We start from the raw sequence: 17621 nt of genomic DNA, 5'->3' as shown, positions 1-17621 counted from the left end.
TGATATCACATCCTTGTCACCTGAGTACAAAGCATCCAGGAGGAGCTCTGGGGCTCTCTGATACTAGGTTTGTTGATAACAATGGACAACTCAGACAAGGAAGCTTAGCTCAGCTGAATCAACTCTAGGTGTCCTCATCACATATCCTTGTTGAATAGCTAGAGAAATGTTTTTATTAACTATTGAATGGCCTATGAGTGTGTCATTTTGTTCCGTCAACAAACCTAAACTATCCTGCGAGACTGGTCCAGTCAGATTCAGTCACTTTTGTTCAGTCTTAAGTCATTTTACATTTCTTTATCTTGTGTTATTCCTCAACTCAATTTTATGAACCTTTAAAGAAAATAATGTATCTTTTCCACTTCCACCAAGCCCAGGGCTTAATACATAACAGGTTTTCATAATTTAAAGGAGTCCCATGATTTGGTCCCATGATCATGCCTTCCCCTAGCCCCACCTGCTCAAGGTTGGCTACCTTAACAGGATGTGCAAGATCTTAGCTTCTCAGGTACTAGGGTACTGTTCGGGAACCAGGGAGACACATGTCTATGAATTTTATCTATGAAGATAAAATTAGGCAGACCTTGGCCACTTCAAGGGGTGAAAGCAAAGGAAAAATAACAGGCAATTAGAGCTAGATGAATAGCAGCCGGGATAGTAGCCAATGAACACAAATGTAATTCTTCCCAGGGAGTTCTGCCATTAACTCACGTGACCATTGCCAGGAAGATGACCTTGGGCTGCTCTCTGAAGTCAGGATCAAAGGTTCTCTCTTGGACGTGATTGTAGGCCTTCCTCCCCCTTGGGATTCTTCTACATAGGAATGCTAACTCAGATTCTATAGAGCTGGGCTTCTTAAACTTTTTTCTACTGCTACCCCTTTTCCAACTTCGACCCCTTTTGGCCTTTGAGTTGCCAGAGGGCACATGCAGGGCAAAGTGCACATGCTGTGTGTTCAGAACCAAGGCTGCAGTGAAGTCGTGTGATGCAACACGCGCAAACACTGCCAGAAACATCTTGGATTCATTATGTGTTTGATTTTCAATGAATTTTTGGTCATTGCACATTCGGAAACCTTTTACTGTTGCCAAATTTTTCATGACCCTAAATGGGGTCATGACCCACAGTTTAAGAAGCTCTGCTATATAGAAGGGGGAATAAACTTCTGCTACACAAAGATGGTGATGTGGGAGCTGTGGCCTCAGTTATGACTATGACTGTATGAATGGGTGTCTGCAGGTGTATGTTCTCAAGCATCCTTCAGAAGGAGGATGGCACTTGCAGTTACAAAATTCTAAGAAGCAAATTTGCAATATCTTGGACACATTCTGAGAAAAGTCATGGCAACCACAGGCACTATGAACTGGATAGCAGCAGTCATAGTTTGAGTAGCCCTTCTCCCAAGTGAGTGCAGTTATCTTTGCCCAGTAGACACTCAAATACTTGATTGATGGGTCAACTTTACAGTTCCTGAACGAAATAAAAACTGTGTATCTTATGGAAAGTCGGAAATAGTGCCCAGAGAGTAGGCTTGCTTGGACAGGCAAAGTGGAAGACAGCAGCTACTCTTACCAGAAAGTCCCACTTCCTTGATCCCTACTACTCCTCTCTGCCAAGTCTCACACAAAGATGATTTGACCTAGTTTCAAATCCTGCCTTTGACACTTGATCCAGCGTGTGAGGTTGAGCAAATGCTGAGCCTTGGGCAAGTCAAGACTTAAGGCTAAGGTGTAGATGGGTTGTGACATGCATGGATAGGAGGAGTTCCCCTAACATTAAAATCCCAGGTGCTTAGTATCCAGTATCTTCGTATCTTGAATCTACTTGGGTATTCCCTTCACTGATTCAACATGTAAGCTTTCTGTGCCTAAGTAGATGACTTCATGAATCGGTGTAGATAAAAATATTCACCACCTGGTGATAAGGTTCTCAAAAATGCTAGGCTGATGATGATGATCAGGTGGCAGACCCTGTCTATTGCTGGGCCTGTGCCTGAAATCTTTCCAGCCAGATCTGGCTTTACAGAGCTGGGGCTCTTCCACCATAGCCTTCCAGGACCCAAGGTTGAATTGTGACCCCCCGCAAGAGGAGACAAGAGAATCCCTCTTCCCCATTTTGTTTGAGAAGTAGGGGAAGTAGCAGTCAGTGCAATATGTTACATTCATTGTCAAGCAGTGACTGTTTTGGCTGGTTTTATTCTTTTCCCTTTCCAAATGCCATTTCTTCATAGATATTGCTTCTGTGACGATTCTCTGAAACCAGTTCTAGGTACTTGTTCTACATTCACACTGACTGAGAGGCAGTTCAGTAATTGGATAGAGAGCTAGTCTTGAAACCAGGAAGTCTTGGGTTCCAGTCCTGCCTCTGATACATTCGATCTGTGTGACCCTGGGCAGGTCACTTAACCTCTTACTGATTGAGACCAGTGGTGCCAAAATCCAATAGAAATATATTTATATAAGGATCCCTGCTGGCTGCATTTTGGCTTCATTTTAAAACACAATGTTATCTCTGGTTTATTGTATTTTTACTTATTTCCTTAAATACTTGCCAATTACATTTTCGTCTGGTCCAGGCACACTCAGGAGTGTTGCTGTGTGTTTGACACCTCTGGCTTGTGGTTCAGCTCTCTAAGTTGCAGAGAAGGTACCAATCAGCATTAGTAGAGAGTTTCCTCCCTTGGTAGGTCCCATTACTGATAAAATCAGTCTCTATCTTTAACACTAATTATACTCTTGTGTAGCAGATATCTTCATCATGGACCATTTTTCTGCCTAAGGGAGGCTTCCCTTGGTCCTCTAGGTTGCTAGTGTCTTACCCTCCCCCAGCCCTAAGGTTGCCTTGTTTTTGTTTTAGATATAGTTTTATAGATGCATAGAGCTAGATATAGATATAGATATATATATAGAGACATATATATATATCGTGATATAGATATATCACTCAACTCTCACCTGTGACTCCAAAAAGCTATAGCCTGCTCAGTGGTAAAGCCTGTCAACAGATGGGCTAAACCAGGTTGAGAGTAAGTGGCAGGCCTCAAATCCATTGGTAAGTTAGGGGGCTGTCTACCCCAAGCATGTGCAGATTACCCCTGGCAGAATGGGCAGATGTGAACAGTTTGTTCCAAGGGGCATGAAGGTGGCTGAAGCAGGCACTGTGGAGCACTTAGAACTTCATCACACATCAAAGACTCCAAGGTCATCTACTGCATCCCAGGACATCGCCAGTCACCCTGACTTTTGTCTTGACACTGGACTTCAATGACTGGAAGAAAGAGTAAGGTTGACGACTTTGTGCAACTCTGCCTCACTTAAATCCAGTTCACACACAAGTCGGGACATCATCCTGTGATGTCATTGGTCCTCTTTGAAAATGAAAGACATAAATAGCAATCTATATCTATATCTGTATGTTGCCTTCCTCTCCTTAAAATGTAGGCTACTTGAAGGTAGGGGTTGTTTCAACTTTTTCTGCATCCCCAGGGCTTAGTACAATGCCTGGCCTCTAGTAGTGCTTAAGAAATGCTTGTTGATTGAATGATTAACCAATGGGAAGCCAAGTCTAGGAAGTAACTGGCTTTAAATCCATCCAGGAAAGAAGAAAAATAGCTTAGGTTTGCCTAATGCCTTAGGGTAGACAATGTGCTTGGAATACACTAATGCCCCCATTTTACAGATGAGCAAACAAGCTTGGTCAAAGCCAGGAAGCTAAGTGGCAGAGTTCTGGACCTTAGACCAGGGATTTTGGACACTTAATTCTGCTTTCTTCCCTTGGAGCTGCTCTGCAATTCTGGCTGAGGTATGATCCCAGTCATACCTAGGCCCCCTACAGTAAACTGCTTCCTCCCCACCCCCAGTCTCTTCTGTACTTTGATTTCAAAGGAGTAGTAGCATTGTTGACTGAATTGCCTGTGTGATACCCTTCTCCAGTCAAATATAACATAGCCTTTTGTATTTTTTGAGCTGGCAGGGACTCTTAAGAACTCATTTCAAATGAGCATGCTGGAGGCACCGTCGTCTGAGGATTGACTGAAGGAACTGTGGGTGTTTAGCATGGAAAAGACTCAGGGCCGTGAGAGGGGCCACCAAACATTGTAGAATTTGGGTTAGGCTTATTCTACTTGGCCTCAAAAGGTAAAACTAACAACAAGGAGTAAAAGTCATAAGCAGATAGCTAGATGTTGGCTCAAGGTGAAGAAAAAAAATTCTAACAAGGAGAAATGGGCAACCTTAAAGAGGAATGATTTGCTCATCCCTGGAATTCTTCTATCGAAGACCGGACAGCCATTGCCTTGTGAAGGAAATTCCAATTCCCATATGGGTCAGATTCCACAACCTCAGAAGTCCTTTCTAACTCTGATATTCTATGGTTCCTCCCCTCTTTTCATTTAGCAGTTGATCAAACTCAGGCCCAAAGAGTAAAAAGACTTATGTAAGGTCCCACAGCCAGTTGTAAGGCCACACTTGATATTTCATCGGATGACATGACACGTTCCTTTCCAGTCCATATTAGCATTGCCGGCATATCCTGCCTGGGAGTCAGAGAGAGCTCATTTAAATAAAAATAAGGGGGTGGTAAAGCTGTCATTCCTGAAGCACTGGTATTCATAATGTCTTTTAAAGAAGAAATTTCCCAAGAGATTCTGCCGGTGATGACATGGGGGGTGTGGTCAAGCAGCCAATCATTATAAGACTTCCCTGGACTTGTCCCCATAAACCAATTCAAAGAATTACTTTAGAAGGGCAGAAAGTCAGCAGAATATTCTTCCACTGGTAAGTCCTCTTCTCCTTCATCAAGCATGTGGGTGGCTAATTTACCTCTGTCTTCTTAGTTGTTAATTAGCTCCCAGGGTTTCCTCAAGGGAAGATTTCAGTGGAGCCACTTTCTGTAAATAGGAGTAGCCTTCAGTGAGAAATAGATGTTTCCTTCATAATATTCCTTTGAAACTGGCATGTCATCAGATCCAGAGCTAGAAGGAATAGCAGAGGTAAACCTCTTCATTTTACAGGGGAGGAAACTGAGGCCTAGAGGGGGAGTTCATGTTGGTAGAAAGTAGTAGACCTGACTTTTGAATCCAGGGCCTCTGACTAAAGCTGGAAGGGCAATGTAGCGGAAAGAACACAGAATTTGGAGTCAGGAGATCGGGTTCAAATCCCAGCTCTGCTACTTGCTGCCAGTGTGGCCTTGCATCATTTCCTGTAGCTGAGCCTTGATTTCCTTATGTGTAAAATGAGGAGGTTGAGATGAAGTTTCTTCTCTTCCTAAATTCTGTGATCCTGTGATTTCATATCCAGGGCTTTATCTGCTGCCTTTGTTCTAGACCAGGGGCGGGGAACCTGCAGCCTCGAGGCCACCTATGACCCTCTAATATACTGTATGATTCTGCCTATAAGTGCCCTCCCTAGGAGGGCAGAGAAAGTAGAGATGCATGAAGACTGAGGTAGCTGCTTAAGACCGCCAGGTGAGGGTGGGGCTTGAGCTGAGCTTCAAGTGTAGCCTTTTGACTGAATCTAAACTTTACAGAACAAATCCCTTCTAGGTCCTCAAGTGCAGCCCTTTGATTGAATCCAGACTTCACAGAACAAATCCCCTCTAGGTCCTTGAGTGTGGCCCTTTGACTGAATCTAAACTTCACAGAACAAATCCCCTTAAGAAAAGGATTTATTCTGGAAAATTTGGACTCAGTCAAAAGGCTGTATCTGAGGACTTAGAAGGCTACATGTGGCTCTGAGGCTGCAGGTTCCCTACCCCTGTAGGTAAATGGCATCTTCGGTGTGAAATGTTTGGGGATGCATTAAGGCAAAAAAACCCAAACCCAAACTATTACTTCCACTTCCCTCAAAACTGTGACGTCTCCAATGCCCCTCTTTCCAACTGGCTTTCAGTTCATTTCTTTGCCAGTGTCGATATCTGGGATGGATTTATTTTCATCATGAATCAACAGGTAATGTATATGTACTAAATTAAAGCAAATATTTCTTAGACATTTGAGTTTTTACTTTGAGACCCTGTGTAAGTCAATTCCTTTTTTTCTGTGCCTCAACTTCCTTTCCTATAAAATAAGGGGTTTGGACTAGATACAGTTGCTAAAGTCCCTGTCAGGTCTGTAATGCTGTGAGGAGCTGTCACTCAGATCTTCCAATCATCTTGAGTGATTGGATTGGATGACTGCTACAATCCCTTCCAGCTCTGTGAAAGTAACTCTTCAGTAGCCCTAAAAGTATCTTAAGTAACAAAGCTGGTCTGGGTATTCCAAATGGTTATTTTTTGGTGGCTTGTCCTGAGATTTTTACCATCCTTTTTCCTCCTGCCTTTTGATTATGCACATTTTCAGAAAGCCAGATTTATCTATATCCTCAGCAATCCTAATTCAGCTACCAAAGGGACTTAACCAAGGGGAAACGTTTGGGTTGGGAAATTTCAGTTTTTCTAATAAGCATTCACACAACCTCTGCTTGATGATAAATCCATTGACTGACTTAGGGACCTTTTTTCCCATACGCCTTTCATCTCTGGAGCCATACCCTTTGTGGGTGAAACTTGATCACATTCCCAGGTGGGCAAACCAGTTTATTGCCTAGGGCAGTACAGTGAGTCAGCAATAGAATCTGAAGTTAAGTCTTGAGACAGCCTTTTACATACTTGGTTCCCAGACTTGGCTTCTGGGAATGCTTGTTCTACTTTCATTGAGGAGAGTACTCTGTGCACTACAGTGTATTGTAGTCTTTCAACCTGAGAGACACAGATTGTCGTGTGCTGTAGGAGAATCAGGAGGTTGGTGCACTTTCATTGTCTCTTCGGTGATGAATCATATACTTGGTAGCTGCTTTTTTTTTCTTTTTAAGTCTTTGTGATTTATAAGGAAGTGAGGGGGGAGCAAGAAAGGAGGCTGAGAAGTAGAGAATGGAAGCCCAAAGCAGTTTAATCTTTCCACTTCGTTGGAAATTGAAGTTAGTCCTCACTGTGGGGGTGATACCAAAATATGTAAGGAGTTAGTGGTGGTGGTAGAGCCAAGTGAAAGCATGTGCATCCTTCTTGAGCCATTTTCCATCTCTATCCCCTACCTTCCTTATGCTAGACTTGGTAGTAGCTCTCTTGGTCACTGGTAGGATAGAAGAATGAAGACCATAGACAATGATAGATAGGAATAAGATAGATAGGATAGATAGGAATCTTTCTGGTAAGAGAGTTAGAGTTACCCTTACCTTCCAAAGCAGTGTCCACCTGAGTAAGCTTCCAGAAATCAGTTATAGGCTTCCCCAAAACAGCTGAGTCATGGAAAAGACTGATCTACTCCCACCTATCCCAGGTGGAGTGTCCCACATTTACCACCCACTCAAGGAGCCACACTAAACTCAATGGCCAACACAGACCCGGTGGAGCAAGTTCTGAAGGCATTCAGTGTCTATTCCTCAAGGCCCAAGCCCCCTGCATAGTGATAAAGGATTTAGTAGTAGTTCCCACAGTGTGATCCAGGGACCATCGATGGTGTGTGAATGCCTTCTACATGGTCTATGTAGCATTACTGTGCATGATGCAAAAGTACTTCTGGCATTGATTGCTGACTTGGGAACAGAGATGCATGAAGACTGCAATAGCTGCTTAAGATCTCCAGGTGAGGGTGGGACTTGACCTGAGCCTTGAAGAATAAATAGGATTATGAGGATTTTGACAAGAAGAGAGGGAAAATCAGAGCATTCAAGGGGGAGGGGGAATAATGGGAGCAAAAGGGCAAAGATGAACACTGAGAATTTTTACTTTTTTGCAACTGGAAGAGATTGCCTAACCCAACCTTCTCATTTTACCAAGGGGACTACTGAGGCCTAGACAAGGGAAGGGAATAAGCACAGGTATCAGAACCTGGACTAGAACCCAGGTCTCTTAATTCTGAGTTTTAAAAACACTCCTTTTTTATACAAGGTTGAATATGCAATTTAAAAAAAAAATTGTTTTTACATGCTCTAGTTGTACCAGATTCTTCCCAATGGCTGAATCATCAAGGTGTGAGACCTTTGTCTTCATGGACTTGGAGGCCACAGGCCTTCCCAATGCTTATCCTGAAATTGCAGAGATCTCTATGTTTGCCATCCATCGCTTTTCTTTGGAGCACCCGGAGAGGGATGAGTCAGGTGCCCTACAGCTGCCTCGGGTCCTAGATAAACTGACCCTGTGCATGTGCCCGGAGCGGGACTTCACCCCAAAGGCTTCAGAGATCACAGGCCTGAGTAATCGAAACCTGACCAGCAACCACAAGCCAGGCTTTGATAGCACCGTGATCAAAGCCCTTCAGGAGTTCCTGAAGCGACAGGAATTTCCAATCTGTCTAGTCGCCCACAATGGTTTCGACTATGACTTTCCCCTCCTTCGGACTGAACTGCAGCGTCTGGGTGCAGACATGCCTGAAGGTACCATCTGCTTTGACACACTCCCTGCACTGAGGGGCTTGGATAAAGCCCACCACCACAGTACCAGGGCTAACCATGGCAGGAAGAGCTACAGCCTTGGTAACCTGTACCGCCGATATTTTAATGATGAACCCAAAGCTGCCCATTCGGCTGAGGGAGATGTTTACACGCTAGTCATGGTCTTTCTTCATCGGGCTCCGGAGCTCCTTCAGTGTTCTGATGATGAAGCCCAGAGCTGGGATGAGATCCAACCCATGTATACCGCTACTACCAGAAGATTCAGTAGCCGAGGCCACAATGCCTGAGATGTCCTATCTCCACCCCTACCTCTGAGGTTTTATAGTCAAAGGCTGTGTTTTAGGTATCTAGGTGAGAAGAGGATCAGCATTACCCTGGACACTACTGAGTTGACAGCTCTGAAAGAGAAGGAGGAGAGGCTTTTGGAATATGAGTTGGAAGAGACTTTAGAAGTCATTAAAGCCAACAAAAGTCCATACCTGACAGAATCTCTTCAACAACATCTTTGACAGGATGTCATCCAGCATTTTCTTGAAGACCTCTAGTGAGGGGAAACCTACTACCTCATGAGGTAGGCCAGTCCAGTTTTGGAAATCCGCAACTGGTAGAAATTGGGCCGAAACCTGCCTCCTAGCAACATATTCCCCATCAATCCTGGTTCTGCTCTCTGAGGCCAAGCGGAATAAGTCTAACCCGTTGTTCCTCCCTGTGATAGCCCTTCAAAAAATTGATAGCTCTTATGTTCCTCCTAAGGCTTCTTTAGGCTACTCATCCCCAATTCCTTCAACTGATTTTGGTATACAGCATGATCTTGAGGCCTGTCATCATCTCATCTTGCTCTTTTGAACACTTTAGAGTTAGAACTGAAAGAAGACTCCAAATGTCTAGCTAGGGCTCAGCAGGGCTATCACCACCCTCACTCTGGACATTGTGCCTCTCAGTGGAGTCTTTCAAAATTAGCTTTAGGGGTTACCATGCCACCCTATTGACTCATATTGAGTTTGTAATCCACTGAGACCCCCAAATCTTTCTCAGATGTATTGCTGTCTACCCATTCATGCCTCTTCCAGCTTGGGCTTGTGATGTTGACTTTTAACCCAAATAAATGTAACATTAGATTTGGCCCACTGTTTTATCATGTTGAGATCTCTTTGCTTCTAGCTTTGTATTGAAACATGTCACCTACTCCTTTATTCAAGTCATTGATGTTGCACAGAGATGAACACAAATCTGGTCAGACCGTTTGACTATACTCCAATCTAGTACAGTTCCATTACAGCTCCCTATGGAACTACATAGCCAGTACTGATCTCTTTCCTGAGTTCTACATTTACTACCAATCACCTTCTGAGCATCTTGAACTGGATAGCCTTCCAGGAGGCATCTCAAATGCAATTGAGTCTAAAGCATAACTAATTCTCTTTTCCCCAAAATGCACCATTCTTTTGAACTTCTATTTTGAACTTCTATTATTGTCATAACCATATGGGCATATCACCCAGGTTTGTAACCTCTAGGCTATCCTCAGTGACTCACTCTTACCCCACATATACTACTACTACTAATAATAACAGTTAATATTTAGAGGGTGCTTACTAGGCATCAGGGACTGTGCTAAGCACTTTGTCATCTCATTTGATCTCCACAATAACCCTGGGAGGCAGATATTATAATTATCTCCAGTTGAAAGATGGAGCAACTGAGGAAAACAGAAGTGAGGTAACTTGCCCAGGGTCACACAGTTAGTTAAGTATCCGAAGTTGGTTTTGACCTGGTCTTCCTGACTCCAGGCCTAGCTCTTCATCCACTGCACCACATAGCTGGCCAATCCATCACCAAATCCTGCTGCTTCTCTCTCTGTGATATCTCTTGGGCGTGTCCTCTCCTCACTACTCACCTGGCCACTACTTCAATTCATGCCCTAATCACCTGGACTATTGCAATAATATCTATTTTTCCTCCCTGCTTCTGGTCTCTCCCACTCCAGTCCATCCTTCACATAGTTACCAAAGTGATTTTCCTACCATCTCATCCTCCCCACCCAAATTCCAATGGTTTCCTGTTACTCTCAAGATCAAATATCAATTCCTGTTTGGCATTTAAACCTCTTTACCACCTCTCTCCTTCTACCATCTTTTATCTGATCTCAATTTATTGTCATTCCCCCTCCCCTTCTGCCTTTCTGTGCACCATGACTTTTAATCCCTCAGCCCTATTACCCCTATACTAGCTACTAGCGCCCTTCTCCATCTTGACCCATTCATAAATCAATTCAACTCTATACCACCATCTTGAATCCCTTGTTTTCTTACCCTATTGATGATGTTGCCCTGCCAGGCCTCAGCCTTGAATCGCTCCACTGTCCACTCATTGCCTTCACTTTTATGCATGGACTGCTGAAGGAAACTTGAGTGAATCACAGAACTCCCCTAGCTGGGTCCACTACAAATTTATACTACATCACCTCAACTGGGTCTTTACTGCTGCAAGACAATCCCTTTACCCCTCCCTAATTAATTCACTGTCTTCTTAAACCTCCCATGGACCCCCTGGATCCCACCAAGGTTTTCAGCTGAGAGCCTTGCCTCATATTTTACTGAAAAAAAAACCCGAGGCCATTCTCTAAGAGATGCTTCTTCTCCCTTTCTCCTCAATTCTTATCACTCAGATGTTTTCTGCTACTGTCTGCTTCACCTCTCAAAATGAGGTGGCCTTTCTCTGTACCAAAGCAAACCCCATTCCATGCATGAGTGATCCCATTCTATTCTCTCTTCTCTAGAAGATTTCCCGTTTAACATTCCCACTCTCTCACTTGTCATTAATTTTTCTATATCTATTTTCTGCTTTTTTACTCCCTACCATCATGACCATGTAGCCCCCATCCTCCAAAAATTCCCCCTTGAGACATCCATTACCACTAGCTATCATGCCATATCCATTACCACTAGCTATCATGCCATATCCCTCCTCATGTTGGGGCCAAACTCCTTGAGAAGGTTGTCTAAAATAGGTGCCTCTACTCCTTTTCCTCTCACTCTCTTCTTAAGATACCTACAGTCTGACTTCTGACCTCATTATACAATCTAAACTGCTCTTTCCAAAGTTACTAATGATTTCTTAATCACCAGATCTCATGACCTTTTCTGTCCTCATACTTCTTGACCTCTTGGCAGCCTTTGACACTGGCCAATCACCCTCTTCAATTTGATATTCTCTTCTTTCTAGGTTTTCATGACACCCCTCTCTCCTGGTGCTCCTCCTACCTGACCATTCCCTTCTTAGTCTCTATTATTGGGTCTTCATCCATGGGTGTCCCCCAGGGCTCTATCTTGGGCTCTCTTCTCCCTCTACCAGAGGTTCCAAAAGTGGGTGATGCTGCCCCCTGGGGGGGGCACTGGAACCATCCAGGGATATGGAAGTAGCCTCCAGTGCAATTGAGGGACATTGAATAAAAATAAGCAGTTGGTGGAAGCATAAGGAAAGAAGAGAAGAGAATTTTGAAAAACCATTCACACATGTCTCATTTGTTGTGTAACACAAGTCATAGCGATTATATTATTTTCCACATAAACACAACAAAATGCAAGCTATAACCAATCAGTGGTCAAGTTGGCCAACAGGTCTTAAAAAGCAAGTGTTGGCAGATGATGGCAGACGAGCATGTCTCGCATTGTTGGGAGGTCCAGCATGCATCAGCAGAAATGTGTGCATGTAATGACTTGTTTACAATATGATACTATATATTGTTTACTATGTGATACTATATGACACAATGTTGCATCATCAAAATTTCAATGTAGGAAAAACTCCACAAATTTACAATAAATTATTAAATTTAAGATGCGTCATTTTTAAAAAATACATTTTTTGAAATGATGCAAATTAATAAAAAAGCAACACTAAAGGATTAAAGAAAGTAGATTTCCATGGGAGTGCTAAGTAATATTTTTTTTTGAAAAGGGGTGGTAGGCCAAATAAGTTAGGGAACCTCTGCTCTAGGCTATTTCACTTGGTGAGCTCATCAGCTTCTATGGATTCAATTAGCTATGCTGATGATTCCTAAATCTACTTATCCAGCCCTAATCTCTCTGCTGACCTCCAGTCTCTTGCCTCTCCAACTGCCTATTGGACATCTCAAACTGGATATCTTTTAGATAACTTAAACTCATTTTCTCCCAAACCTTCCCCTCTTCCTTACTTTGTTGCTATTGTTGAGGGTACCACCATCTTCCCAGTCTTTCCAGCTCAAAACCTAAGTGTTATCCTGGACTCCTCACTCCCCAGATCCAACTTGTTGCCAAGGCTTGTCGATTTCACCTTTGCAACATCTTTCAAATACCCCGGCCCTGGCCCTTTTCTCCTCTGGCACTCTAATACTGCCCACATTCTACTTCAGGCCCTCATCCTTTCAAGCCTGTGCTATGGTAATAGCTTGTGGGTGGATCTACCTGCCTTAAGTCTCTCCCCACTCTAATCCATCCTCCATTCAGGCACCAAACTCGGGTGCTCCTGCTGTCCTTCCCCAAACTACCTTTTATTCATTTCCACACATTGTGTTTATATTTATAAATGCACATGTTATTTCCCCATTAGAATATAGGCTCCTTGAGAGTAGAAACTGTTTCGCTTTTGTCTTTGGATTCTCAGCGTGTTGCAAGTATTGTGAGTACTTTGTAGGTATATGCTGATTGGTGAACATTTAAGGCCTTTTACATCTGCTGCCTTGTCCAAAGGTGTTTGTAGATGAGAAGAAGCAGCCCTCTCTGACCTCATGAACTCAGTCTAGTTAAGCAACAATACGAGGTGCCACCTGACGAAATACCCAATGGACACTTCCCTCAATGGGCATCCGAGGAAAAGAGAAATCAGTGTAGCCTGAGGTTGATGGAAAAGGCTTCATGGAGGAGGTGGGAGCAGGTAGGTAAGCTTTGGATAGAAGAGTAGGGAGGACATCACAGGCAAAGGCACTGACTGTTCAGAAGAGAAAGCAGAGTAGCTTTATTAGAATGAGCTTTGGGGAGAACAAAGAAAAAGAAGAATGGAGAAGTCCATCAGTCAACAAACACTTAGTAAATAAACATTGACTTCTACTTTACATACCTGCTAAGTGTTGCAAATACAAAGAAAGGTAAAAGGCAGTCCCTGCTCTTGAGGAGGCTGGGCAACTCTTTTGGTATCCTCAAGAGCAAGGACCAAAATACACTTCCATTGAAACTTGTTCTTTCTCTTTTCTTAAAAAAATCATTTTATTGATGCTCTTTCACATTAGCCATTTTTGGAAATAGCACCTCTCTCCACATTCCCTTATAACAAAGCATATTATCATTTTTATTGGTTCGTATAACAGTTTACAACAGTTTATAACAGCCTCAAGGTCACATATGACCCTCTAGGTCCTTGGGTGTGGCCTTTTGACTGAGTCCAAGTTTTACGGAACAAATACTTTTATGAAGGATATTTGTTCTGTGAAGTTTGGATTCAATCAAAGGACTGCACTTGAGGACCTAGAGGGCTACACGCAGCCGCAAGGCCTCATTTTCCCCATCCTTGGTCAGACTATGTTATACATTAGTATGACCAAACTACTGAGCTTGCTTATCCCTATTTTTTGCTGTTTCTCTGTCTCTCTCTCTGCCATATGTTTGTGTGTATATGTGTATTCATATATGTGTGTGTGGGGGGGTACTATCCATTGGGGTGACTTCCTGTGGTGAATGTAGAGGAGGACACAGACCAACATCTCATAGGATGGCCAGGCATAGATGAATTAGAACACTCAGTCATGAATCATGGATCTGTTGGATTATATTTGAAAGCCCAATAGCTTAAAGAATATGCATCTGAGAAGTTCTCCCAGAATCAGACACCAAGGCACAGTCTAGGGGAGGCTATGGTAACCATCTCTGATACCATCTTCATAGCTTGAGGAGGAACCCCAAACTCCGTAACTTGTCATAGTTCTGTCATCCATGAAGCTATCTAAATCCTCCTGAGTCTGTTAATATCCTTTGGCTAGGGAGAGGGATATCAGTGTGGTCATCTCATTCAATTATCCACAAGTAGGTCACTCCCTGATCAGTTACCCAATAAGTATTTATACTGTACCCACTATGACAGACAGTCTCCAAATCATGAAGACTTGGGTTCAAGTCCTACCTCTGATACATATTGACCATATGACTTTTGGAACTTTTTAAAAAATTACAAATTCCAAGAAAAGATGTCCTTATAGTATGTCCTTATGTAGGAGTTTCCTATATCAGTAAATCACAGGGCTAGATCTATCTTCCATCTTACTACATGTAAAGATTTGTGCTCAGAGAATGTCCAGCCTAGATGAGAATAGGGGGTATATGAAAATTATAACACAAAGCTATATGTGATCAACTGGCTTGCTTCTGGGCTGGTTTGGTAGGCTGGAAAAAATGGTAAGGGATTACCTCATGGATCCTTGAGGCACTAGAGTCTTGGGACTGGTGTTTTGAGGCCATCTGAAGGAGCCCTCATCAAAAGCACTGGCCAGTCACTCAATATAATCAGTCAATAAAACATTTATTAAACACCTACTGTATCAAGCACTATGCTAGGCACTGGGGATATAAAGAAAAGCAAAAGACCATCCTTGTCCTCAAGGAGTTCGCAATATAATGAGAGAGTCACCATGCAAAATCTTTGTACAAGCAAGCCATAACAAGATAAATAGAGAATTATTAACAGAAGGAAGACACTAGAATTAAAAAAGATCAGGAAAGGCTTTCTGTAGAAGGTGGGATTTTAGCAGGGACTTGAAGGAAGCCAGGGAAGTCAGGAGGTGGAGATGAGAAGCAAGAGCATTCCAGGCATGGAAGACAACCAGACAGAGGAAATGTCCATTTAGGAAATGGAGGGTCTTGTTTGAGGAACAACAAGGAGGTCAGTATCACTGTACTACAGAGAAGGTGGTGGGATAGAAAATGTAAGAAGACTGGAAAAGTTTGTGGGAAAGAATGCCATGAAGGCCTTTGAATATCAAACAGAGGATTTTATATTTGCTCCATGAGCTGATAGGCATACCTATGGACCAGTCATAACACACACTGGAGTTTATTGAGTGTGTGTATGGGATGGGGGGAAGCAGTAATGTGCCAGACCTGTATTTAATTAAGGCAGATCACTTTGAGAGTTGCATAGAGGATGATTTGGAGTGGGAAGAGGCTTGAGGCAGGCAGACCCACCGGAAGCTATTGCAATAGTCCAGGTGGGAGGTGATGAGGGCCTGCCCCAAGGTGGCAGCCATTTCAGAGGAGAACAGTGGGCATATTGGAGAGATGTTACAAATGGAAAATCAATAGACTTTGGCAACAGTTTAGATATAGAGGGTGAGAGAGTGAGGAGTTGAGGATGATGGTAAGGTTGTGAGCCTCAGTGACTGGAAGGATGGTGGTGCCCTTAGCAGTAATAGGGGAGTTAGGAAGAGGGGAAGGTTTTGGGGAAAATATGAGTTCAGTTATGGACAATTTAAGTGTACATTGTCTAAAAGACATCTAGTTTGAGATGTCCAATAGGCAGTTAGAGATGGGAGACTGGAGGTAAGGAGAGGTTAGGACTGGACAGTAGATCTGAGAATCACCAGCATAGAGATGGTCATTCAATCCATGGAAGCTGACGAAATCACCAAGTGAAATAGTCTAGAGAGAAAAGAGAAGAGGGTCCAGGACAAAGCCCTGTGGGATACCCATGGATGAAGATCCAACAATAGAGACTGAGAAGGGAATAATCAGATAGGTAGGAGGAGCACCAGGAGAGAGGGGTGTCATGAAAACCCAAAGAGAAGAGAGTATCCAGTGTCAAAGGCTGCCAAGAGGTCAAGAAGCATGAGGACTGACAAAAGGCCATGAGATTTGTCAATTAAAAGATCATTAATAACTTTGTGGTTTCTAGTGAAAAGTTTGGGAAGGTAGTGACTGAACTAACAATCTTGTTTCTCTTTGTCCTTGGGGCCAAACATAGATTGTTGAAGAACACTGAATATGTCTTTTCCCCCCATAACTTGTATGTTTACTTCATAGTGAAAGGTATGAAAGTTATGCTTCTCACTCCTCCAAGTAGGGGGCTCTCTGTGTAGCCAAGGGGTTATTACAGTGCAGTCTCTCTCTCTCTCTCTCTCTCTCTCTCTCTCTCTCTCTCTCTCTCCCTCTCTCTCTCTCTCCCCCTCTCTGTCTGTCTGTCTGTCTGTGTCTATCTCTCTCTGTCTGTCTCTCTCTCTCTCGGTGTCTCTCTCTCTTCTCTCTTCCTCTCTTCCTCCCTTCCTCCTTCCCTCCCCCCATCTCTCTGTGTCTGTCTCTCTGTGTCTCTCTCACTCTCTGTCTGTCTATCTTTTTCTCTCAGTGTCTCTCTTCTCTCTCTGTCTCTGTCTGTCTCTGTCTCTCTCCCCTCTCTTCCTCTCTACCTCCCTCCTAATAAATATTATACCTATCTCACAGTGCCACGTGGGTTCATGTTCTGAAACATTGGTGGATTTTGGAATTGTTGAAGACGCAATTAGTAAGAAGGCAAGTGTCTTTGTGATTAGAAAGGCCCTTAGAGAGTATCTGTTCTAATCTTCACTAAGGAAACTGAGGCCCAGAGAGGGAAAAATGACTTGGTCAAGGTTACTCAATGAGTTAGTGGTAGAACCAGAGCCAATACCTAGGTCTTATTTGTACTATATTGTATTAATGGCCATTTGTCAGTCAATGAGAATTTATTAAACATTTGCTCCGTGCCACACACTGTGCTAAGTACTAGGGGTACAAAAAAGGCAAAAGACAGTTTCTGCTCTTGAGGAGTTCATAATTGAATGAGGGAGACTACATGCAAATAGCTGTGTACAAACAGGCTATATACAGGATAAATTAGAGATAACCAATATGGGGAAGGCACTTGAATTAAAGAGGGATCAGGAAAGATGATAAAAATGTTTCCTCAGAATCCCAATGTGATCAAGGGTCATAGAGGGAGTTAAACAAGGCAGAGAGCATGGAAATTGTTACATTTTGATGTTCTCAAAATAAAAGTAAGAGAAAAGAAATACACTAGGCAAGAAAGAGGAGGAAGAATGAGGGAGCTTACCCCACCTAATCAGAAGACTATGCAACCAACAAAGAAAGGGGAAGTGTCCATGCCACTTGAACCTTGATTTAATCTGAACTGCTCAAAGGAGGATGTTGTTCCTGT

The 17621-nt window shown here is 43.1% G+C and overlaps 1 protein-coding gene across 1 annotated transcript; it reads left to right on the top strand.

The window, feature by feature from the left end:
• The first annotated feature begins 4735 nt into the window (after nt 1–4735).
• Nucleotides 4736–9556, top strand: TREX2 (three prime repair exonuclease 2). Its single transcript, XM_072625889.1, has 2 exons — nt 4736–4775; nt 7969–9556. Exon 2 carries the CDS (start codon nt 7988–7990, stop codon nt 8711–8713), a length of 726 nt encoding a protein of 241 aa, XP_072481990.1. The 5' UTR covers nt 4736–4775; nt 7969–7987; the 3' UTR covers nt 8714–9556.
• The last annotated feature ends 8065 nt before the right edge of the window (nt 9557–17621 follow it).

The sequence above is a fragment of the Notamacropus eugenii genome, chromosome X (assembly GCF_028372415.1).
Source record: "Notamacropus eugenii isolate mMacEug1 chromosome X, mMacEug1.pri_v2, whole genome shotgun sequence".
NCBI classification, from domain to species: Eukaryota; Metazoa; Chordata; class Mammalia; order Diprotodontia; family Macropodidae; genus Notamacropus; species Notamacropus eugenii.
Note: the sequence above shows the minus strand (reverse complement) of the source record. Positions and strands in the feature narration are given on the sequence as shown.

What these genes read in the sequence shown, in the direction of transcription:
- TREX2 (XM_072625889.1), top strand. Translation starts at nt 7,988, where the DNA reads ATGGCTGAATCATCAAGGTGTGAGACCTTTGTCTTCATGGACTTGGAG.